The following is a 9,944-nucleotide window of genomic DNA, read 5'->3' on the forward strand; positions in this document are numbered from 1 at the left end:
ACAGAGGTTGTGTTGGATGTGTTGAGGTGTTATGTCGATACCCTACCAAACACACAATGACATATGGGATCTATTAAGATATTTCTGAGCAAGAAAATCTGATTAATTCTCTCCGACTCAATGAAAGCTTATATACCTGCGTCCAAAGACAAGTAAAATGGGTGAAGTAGAATTACATCCCATTCAGAAAACGATATGAGAAAGAATTCCAGGGATGACAAGATCAACCGATGTTTTTAAAAGATGCAAAATCCTACAAGCATATTATCCCCGAGTCTCTATACAAAACGTCATCAAGGAATGAAAATGGCAATATTCACCAATTTATTTTCAAGAAAAATCCTAATTGCCTCAACACAAAGAAACGCCACAAAATTCACATCATCTGAAACCAACAAAGAAAGAAATAGCTGGAGCAGTCAACCTCCGTGAAGGAGGATTTTTTTTTTTAAAGCTATTGCGAAAGGCAACTACAAGCATACTATCCCTGACTCTCTATACGACTTAAATAAACTGACTTCAACTGATTTTTTTCGAGATCATAAACTGGAAAAGCCTTGAAACTTTTCGAGTTCCATACCTAAACCAAGAAAAAGAAAAACCCTAAGAAACCCTAAACCAAGAAACATTTCATGCTGGTCAGTTTTACTGATATATTCATGACTGATCATTTTTTATGGGTGTGCCTTCTGTGGATAGCTTGAAATTTCGACATTTATTGCAAGGAAAATGTCTAAAAGCTTTACAGTTTCATCCAGGTATTCATCCATCCATTTCTCATCCCATTCTGCTATAGGAAATTGCAGATCTGTAATAAGGGACTTGAGGTCCGCGTGTATAGCAGATAAAATCACCATGGGTTGCTGCATCCACGACAGATTTATCGTGTTCTTCAAAATCTTTGGCTCGAGTTGCTTTAATCTTCTTGTTATGGAACTCTCAAAGGCATTCAATATCTCATTAAACTTTGCAGACTGATTAGACGATCGATTAGAAGCAACCATTCTGAAAGGATTTCCATAGTTTAGGAACAGAGAATGGCCATCATGTGGGCGACTCATTGCTGAAGAAGTTCACAAACCAAATGACGAAAATAGGGGAAATGCTTGGTAACAGAAACAAAATAGTAAGACAACCAAGAGCTTGCAAAGAAAGTGTGTGCCGTTAATTTTTTAGGTGCAAGACACGGAAGCTCGGCGAACCGCTCCCGCGCTCTGATCTTGCTCACTACCTTCAGTGCAATTTCAATCGGTATCAGACGCAGGCATTCATAGTGCTAATCTCGGTCCCAAGAAGCGCAACTGCCGAAGAAGTGTTTCCCAACCTTCAATCGATGACGCGAAGCCGAAACCAGAAGCTAAGCCAAAACTATTAGGGAGTTGCAACTACCTCAGCATAATCGAACGACTCAACATGTTTCAATCGTCTAACATATCATTTAATGGTGTAAAGTAATGACACATAAGCAGAGAGCAAAGTTTATTTCAGAGGGAACGCCTTACGGCTTAATAACATTATAGTGTACCTATGGTTTTATTTACATTATGTTATTTCCAATGGTTACTTTGTTTATTATCTTGATGCAACCCTAATATTTAGTTTTGTTCTTTACATAGTGCTCCAACTTTGATATTTTAACTATTATTTACACAATGTTGCAAGCTTGACATTTAATTTGGTTATTTACATAATGTTGTAACTCTTTATCTTATACACAGTTGGAACTCATATAATTATAACTTTTGATTTTGTTATTGCTACAATTCAAGTTCACTTATAGTTGTAGGTCATAGTCTAGGTTATTACTGCAACTCACATTGTTACAATTTTACAATTAACATTATAGTTCTCTATTTTTTCATATTTAGCTAATTACATTGTTTTTAGATTTAACTTTTTCTTTACTTTATTTTCCAAAAATTGAAATTATTTTCATGATGTGATTCTTTACAACACAATGTGTTTCGAGTCTCTTACAACTTGTAACTTTTTACAAATTTGTTGGCCCCTGCATTTCATGTGAATTCTTGTTACATAATTCAAGATCATCTAAACAATTGAAAAAGTCACCCTTTATTACCAATGCATTTACTTTCCTACAAGTGTGTTTAATTTCCTACTAGTTCACTATTTAGTTCCTCGTAAGAGTGGTTTTGATTGCAAGTGTGGTGTCAGTTTTCACCTTGTGACTTGTGAAGGAATATTAATATCTTGCCTTGTGACATTCATTCAGAATACTATAACTATGATAACACATAATAAATTGTACTAACATATACTATGCATGATAGTTTGTAAGTTCCGTAAGAACCTCAGATTGATAATTAAATGTACAAATCTTCATTTGTCTTCTAAGTATTTAGAAGGTAAATAAAAGGACCATGATTTTTGGCACCATGTTTGTGGAACTATTAATAATATACTCACTATTTTGTTGCTTGAGTTGTGTTTTTTGTTTTTTTGTTTTTTGCTTGCTTTAGTTAATGTGGACTCATATACAGTTACCAACATCCCATCCAATGAAGTTTCAAATCCAAATGAATGGGAGGTGAGGCACCTACAGACCTTGAGAGAGCATAAAATGCACCAATTTGTTCAACAAGTGACATTAAGGTTGCAGCTATCAGTGAAATAGTTTCTGCTGCATCAAAAACCAGTCAAAAGTAAGCTTCTTATCAGACATGATATGTGAAGCATACTGCAAAAAGAAAACTAAATCAATAGGTTTTGGAAGTACTACTTCTACGCATTATGCCTTCCTCTTGCATTCGGTTAAAAAGTTGGAGAGAATCCTCACCATACCCATGCATACCATAGCCTGCAATCATTGCAATCCATTAGACCACATTAGCTTGAGACATCTTATCAAAGACTTGGCATGCTAACTCTATACTTTCACACTTTGCATACATGTCTATGACAACAGTCTCAACAGAAATGTCAGAATCAAATCCATTTCTAAGTATGTAATTGTGGATCTCTTTACCCTTTTGTAGAGCTGCCAAGTAGGAAAATGTGGGGAGAATGCTCAAGATGGTAGTTGAGTTGGGTTTTACACCTACCAATTGCATCTTATGGAAATGTTTCAGGGCATCATTAGTGTACCCATTCTGAAAACATGCCTTAATCATTGCATTCCAGAAAGCCACATTTCTCTCAGGCATTTGCCCAAATACCCGATATGCAATCTCCATTTTTTCCACAGTTGGAATACAGATTTACTAGATCACTCCCTGCATAAACATCCTACTGGAAGGCGTGCCTTATTAAATAACCATGGGCTTCCTTACCCATTTGCAGAGCTGCTAAGTGGGGGCATACGAGAAGAATGGTTACCACCATGTATATGACAGGTTTCAAACCTCGTTGTTGCGATTATCGAAACAACTCCAAGACCTTGTTGGGTTGTCCATTCTGCTCATAACCTGAAACCATCGATGTATATAATACAGAGTTTCATTCAAAAATTTTGTCAAACACATGGCGGGCATACTCTATGTTCCCACATTCTGAATACATGTCCATCAGAGCACTACCCAAAAAAACATCCACCTCACAACCCTTTCTAATAATGTAATTATGGATCTCCTTGGTAGTGCCATCAAAAAATTTCAATTTTCAAAATAGTGTTTCCTTGTTGTGATAAAAAAATGTCTTAGATATAATACCTGTCTGTTGGATTTCTCTAGCTTTTATTCCCAAGAAATTCTATTAAAGATTCAAAATCATTTTTTTAATTTCTCTAGCACAACAATAAATGTTTGAGCTTAAAAAAATATTGCACTTAGCACAGAGCTCTTCTTTTTGAAAAAATGATAAATCCATAATCGCAACAAAATCTAGTTCGCATAATTGAGAAGAAGACAATTCTATACCTGTAATGGAAAACTTGTTAAAAGATCAGAAATAAAATAACCAGTTTCTAGATGTGGACAAACGTACAAGTGGAAGAGAATTGCATAAGTAAATAGATCATCCCATGTAATCAAACAATGAGCACAATATGTAAATGTCGTTTGCTTTTGTTAGTTATTTCAGAAAAATAACCCCACACCTTTTTTAATGATCTTAAATGATAAAAGTTCATAGTATTCTTGTGATCATGAAATATTTTTGTCCTGAACTCCATTAACATGATTCTCCAACCTGATTTGACATTATTTACATGAGCACCCAACTCATGTCACTCCCACAAGTTTAACATTCCCAACTGGTAATGTGGACTCATATACAGTTACAAACATCCCATCCAATGAAGTTTCAAATCCAAATGAATGGGAGGTGAGGCACCTACAGACCTTGAGAGAGCATAAAATGCACCAATGCGTTCAGCAAGTGAAATTAAGGTTGCATCGATCAGTGAAAAAAATTGTGCTGCATCAAAAACCAATCAAAAGTAAGCTTCTTATCAGACATGATATGTGAAGCATATTGTAAAAAGACAAACAGATCAATAGGTTTTGGAAGTATTACTTCTGCGCATTTACCCACTTGCTTTCTTCACAGACTTTTCTGAGCAAAAGAACTATTGCAACTGAGGTTCAAGAGAGAATGAGAATCTATCCTTGTTTTATATTGAAGACTTTGTCAAGAGAACCCCACATATGAACAACCAAAGCATTTATGATTCTTGACTAGATATAATGATAACATCCACTGCAATGCTTTGCACATCCTTTAGCAAATACTACTCAACATCTCTTAAACTGTCTCATTACAAATTCCCAAACTTCAGAAACTCGAAGTGAACACTATCCCATAATGAAATGTGACACCGAGTCATGTGCTACTAAGACAAAGCTCTAGAATGTGAAAGGAGTTTTTCCAAACTAGTGTGTTAAGATCATTTCAATCTGATTACCAATAATCCCCACAAGAACCGATCCCAGCATTAAAATGGTGGAAACGGTTTGCATCCCTGACAATTATTTTTCACCCAACAATCTTGGAGATAAACTTTGTGGCATTATGGAAGTCACCACAAACACGAAGGTTTTTGGTGATCCGAACAGGTGTCCCAGGGAAGGTACTAATAATTCCAAAAGCAACTGCCAACTTTTGGCTGTGGCCACATAGGATGTATTCCCTTTCCTCCTCCTCTACATCATGCATTATAAATCTTGTGCCTGGTATATACCCTGCCTCTTCCATATGTAGACACAAACTCATCAATGTGGCATAAATTTTTTGAGATTGTGTATCTGATCTGTCTCCAGCAAGAAATGCATGAACCTTGTTGTTGAGTTCAATCCAACTGCATCATGGCATCATTTTCAAGCCAATGCCTTTCATCATCATTCTCATCTTTACTGCATCATCCCACCTGCCAGCTGTAGCATAGACATTTGACAATAGAACATAATTTCCAGCATCTCTGGGTTCTACTTCAAGGAGTTGCACTGCCACATACTCTCCTAGCTCCAAGTTGTCATGGATTAAACATGCGTTAAGCAAGGTTGCCCATATACCAGCATCAGCTTTTAAATGCATTTTTTTATTCAAATTTTGCGCTTCATATAGTTTCCCAGTGTGGAAAAGAAGGTCAACCATGCATTCGTAGTGTTCCATCTGAGGTGTGATATGGTAAACTTGTTTCATGTATTCAAAGTATTGCAAGCCTTCATCCACTAAGCCTGCATGGCTGCAAGCAAATAGTACTGCAACAAAAGTGACATGGTCTAGCTTCATGCCTTCCTCTTTCATTCGGTTAAAAAGTTGGAGAGCATCCTCACCATACCCATGCATACCATAGCCTGTAATCATTGTAGTCCATGAGACCACATTAGCTTCAGACATCTTATCAAATATTTGGCATGCTAACTCCATACTTCCACATTTTGCATACATGTCTATGAAAACAGTCTCAACAGAAATGTCAGAATCAAATCCATTCTAAGTATGTAATTGTGGATCTCTTTACCCTTTTGTAGAGCTGCCAAGTAGGAAAATGTGGGGAGGACACTCAAGATGGTAGTTGAGTTGGGTTTTACACCTGAAAAATGCATCTTATGGAAAATTTTCAGGGCATCATTAGTGTACCCATTCTCAAAACATGCTTTGATCATTGCATTCCACAAAGCCACATTTCTCTCGGGCATTTGCCCAAATACCCGGTATCTCAATGGAAGGCGTGCCTTATTAAATAACCATGGGCATCCTTACCCATTTGCAGAGCTGCTAAGTGGGAGCATACAAGAAGAATGGTTACCACCATGTATAATACAAGTATCATACCTCGTTGTTGCGATTGCCAAAATAGCTTCAAGACCTCATTGGTTTGTCCATTCTGCTCATAACCTGAAACCATGGATGTATATAATACAGAGTTTCATTCAGACATTCTGTCAAACACATTTCGGGCATACTCTATGTTCCCGCATTTTGAATACATGTCCATCAGAGAACTACCCAAAAAACATCCACCTCATAACCCTTTCTAATAATGTAATTATGAATCTCCTTGGTGGTGCCATCAATAAATTTCAATTTTCAAAATATGGTTTCCTCGTTCTGATAAAAAAAATTTAGATGTAATACCTATCTATTGGAATTTCTCTAGCTTTTATTCCCAAGGAATTCTATTAAAGATTCGAAATTCTTTTTTTTAATATCTCTGGCACAAAAATAAATGTTTTTCTCTCAGGCATTTGCCCAAATACCCGATATGCAATCTCCATTTTTTCCACAGTTGGAATACAGATTTACTAGATCACTCCCTGCATAAACATCCTACTGGAAGGCGTGCCTTATTAAGTAACCATGGGCTTCCTTACCCATTTGCAGAGCTGCTAAGTGGGGGCATACGAGAAGAATGGTTACCACCATGTATATGACAGGTTTCAAACCTCGTTGTTGCGATTATCGGAACAACTCCAAGGCCTCGTTGGGTTGTCCATTCTGCTCATAACTTGAAACCATCGATGTATATAATACAGAGTTCTCTCGAAGAAACACGCCACCGCGGCCCTGGGCAAGATTGAGCTCTGGGTCGAATTTGTCAGTGCCATCGATGGCGAGATGAATGTTGGGGTGATCATCAAGTTCCTAGAGTGGGATGCACAGAAACCTGGCCTTCTCAGCAAGATTTAACAGCAAGACTCTGACCACGACCTTGGCAGAGGCAGCCTCCACCATCTTCTCTCGAAGCAATGCACCACCATGGCCCTAGGCGAGATTGAGCTCTGTGTCGACTTCATCAGCGTCATTGATGGCGAGATCAATGTTGGGGTGATCATCAAGATTCCTAGAGTGGAATGCCCAGAGCCCTGGCCTGCTCAGCAAGATTTAACAAGAAGATTTGAAGCAACAGGAAAAACGGTGTAGAAAGAACATACGAAACTACCCTAAACTAATTATTCATCCAACGGTCTAGAAATTTTCAATCATCTAACATCTGATCGAATGGTTCAGACAATTACACAGTGGCAATTGGGAGAGTTGATTTCAGAGGGAAAGCCTTACAGCGTAAATATAATCAATATAATAATACATATATAAATATAATCAATATGATAGTAATTTGAATCATATGCGCAGTATTTCAAATAAAAATACAATAACAAAAAATTGAATTTCGAAACAGTGAACACATTTCCATTCAAGGTAACATATATTATATTTTTCCAAAAGTACACCCCCAAAAAATAATTAATACTTATCCGTTCTTGATCTTTTGGCATAGTGAGAGCCTACCAAATGAAAACAAGCTACAAATCTTTGAAAAATATATTTGATAGAAGGCTTACCTTAGTGCCGTGAAATATTGCAAACATACAAATTTAAGTTCAAAGAAACAAAAGAATGGTTGCGGGATCAAATTAGATAAAAAAGATTAATGCGGGGCAGACACTTGAGATTCAGTTATCCACAACGAAATAATTCGCGATCATAAAACATACTAGAATCAAAATTGCGTTGGCGATTCTTTCAATCGCTTAACATTCAACCCCTTCTTTCTCTAGAGGTGGTAGCCATTCGTTCATGGTTGGTGGAAGAATGAATGGCGCAATCGTGAAATACATACGTAATGAGATCATTTCTGCTGGAAAAATGAATGTCACGATGTGCAACGCATACATACAAAAGGAGATCACACCTGATCCTCCACGATTCCAATTAAAAAAAAGGTTTGACATGTTAAATCCATAGTTACCGAATTCGATACGTACCAAAAAAAAATTCGATTTCGGTATAATTTTTTTTTTAATCATTTTATATTACTCTAATAATAATTATAGTGATAAACCATAAATAAATATAGATCTAATTAGTAAATAATATTTTTAATGATAGACATCATCATCTGTAATACAATTATGAAATTAAATACAAATTTTTACTTTAGCTCATAAATTATGAAATTTCATCTAAATTATCAAAGGATCAAATTCATTTTCGCACAGCTAGAATTGTCCGTAAACATAGCGCAATACACTACGTTGCGGTTATGTCACTGATATGTTAGCAGAAGCAGAAAAGCATCACCATTGAAAAATCCACCGCAGAGCTTGGAGAGCGTAAAACTGCAAGTGAAATAATACGTTTTTTTGCCTTCCCAGATCAAACATGCTCCATACTCGTCGCGTTAGTCCAGGAAGCCTTTCGAGCAGATTATCAACGAAAACAGTCGTCTGTCATTGGCTTCCCCCACATGTCATTGATCGCGAGCTTCTTCAATGTCTTGAAATTCCCCACTATCTCAAGAACTCTCTCTACTGTAGCATAACCCCAAGTCAACCACAATATGGCAACCGCTGAGCTTATCTCGATTGCAGGTAGCTCGACTGCCTCTACGTGGAAAAATGGGCCCCTCCATCTCCGTCACAATCTCCGTTAACAATCTATCCAATGTCGTGGCGGAAAAGTCCCGGAATTTTTTCCGGGAGTTGGGTAAGTGCCGTGTACGTTGAATTAATTGTCAAGTTAGTGTTGCAGGTGACAGGTCAAGGACTCCCGGTTTCTTTCCAATTCCCAACTCTCCCAAAATGAATTCAAATCATTCATTTTCTGTCACACCCTCAAATACATATTCATATAAAAAAAATAAAATTAATGCGAAACATATATGATCCAATGGTAACTCTAATAACCAGTTGAACCCTTTTCTCGCATTGCTTGTATGTCAATTCGTATTTCATGTCGACTTAAGCTCTTACCACATAAAATTTAATTTGCTGCACGGTGGTAGATTATGGTTGAGCGCATATTGTTTAAGCACTAACCTACCAACCCCTCAGTACATGGTATACATATTAAATAGGCGCGGTGTTTTTGGGTCCGGCCGATGTCCCTGCCGGCGCCAGGTCATCGCTTGCCTTTATGTCTTGGGCTCACATGTTGGCAGGTGGCATGGTCTCCCTGCGGGGCCATGTGACACCTCGGGCTTCAACACCTCGTCTTTCCCGCTCCACCTTCCCGCGCGGTGTCTACGGTCAAGATTTACGCCCCAGATCGGAGGGCTGAAGTGAGCCCAAGGGTATAGGGTTAATACATAAACCCTAACGCTGCAGGCCGGGCTCATTTGTTACACAGGGTTGTAATTTCTTCGTTTCTCAGACTCCGGTTCGGGTTCTGTTAGCCTTCTGGATGCCGTGGCTTGCCCATCAAACTTATTCAGGTAATGCCTTATCCCGCCTGCATATTCATCTGCAACTACTCTCTTTTTCTTTGGGTTGCTCGCGCTCCGATTAAGTTTTGCATATCTATTTTCTCAGATGTTTATACTAAATGATTTCCTTACTGGTAGTGTGTGCAGGCGGATCCGCTCGAGCTCACTTCAACAGCGCAACCCCAATGCCTCGGCTTCCTCCGCAATTTCACAGGTAGGTTACTTTTCTTTTTACGATGCCTCCTGGGTACGAGAGCTATAAGCTCCTTCGACCCTAATGTATACTTGTTTGTTATTGCAGTCTGGTCTTCTGTGGCCGATTCTCTTCCGTTCTCGG

The 9,944-nt window shown here is 38.0% G+C and overlaps 1 protein-coding gene across 1 annotated transcript; it reads right to left on the reverse strand.

Annotated features, from left to right (window-relative positions):
* Positions 1-5,259: 5,259 nt before the first annotated feature.
* Positions 5,260-5,796, reverse strand: LOC149144699 (pentatricopeptide repeat-containing protein At5g56310-like). The gene has a single exon (XM_089452240.1). It carries the CDS (start codon positions 5,794-5,796, stop codon positions 5,260-5,262), a length of 537 nt encoding a protein of 178 aa, XP_089308366.1.
* Positions 5,797-9,944: the final 4,148 nt, after the last annotated feature.

The sequence above is a fragment of the Pinus tabuliformis genome, chromosome X (assembly GCF_031772625.1).
Source record: "Pinus tabuliformis cultivar Carrire ecotype Pingquan chromosome X, CPIR1, whole genome shotgun sequence".
Classification (NCBI taxonomy): domain Eukaryota; kingdom Viridiplantae; phylum Streptophyta; class Pinopsida; order Pinales; family Pinaceae; genus Pinus; species Pinus tabuliformis.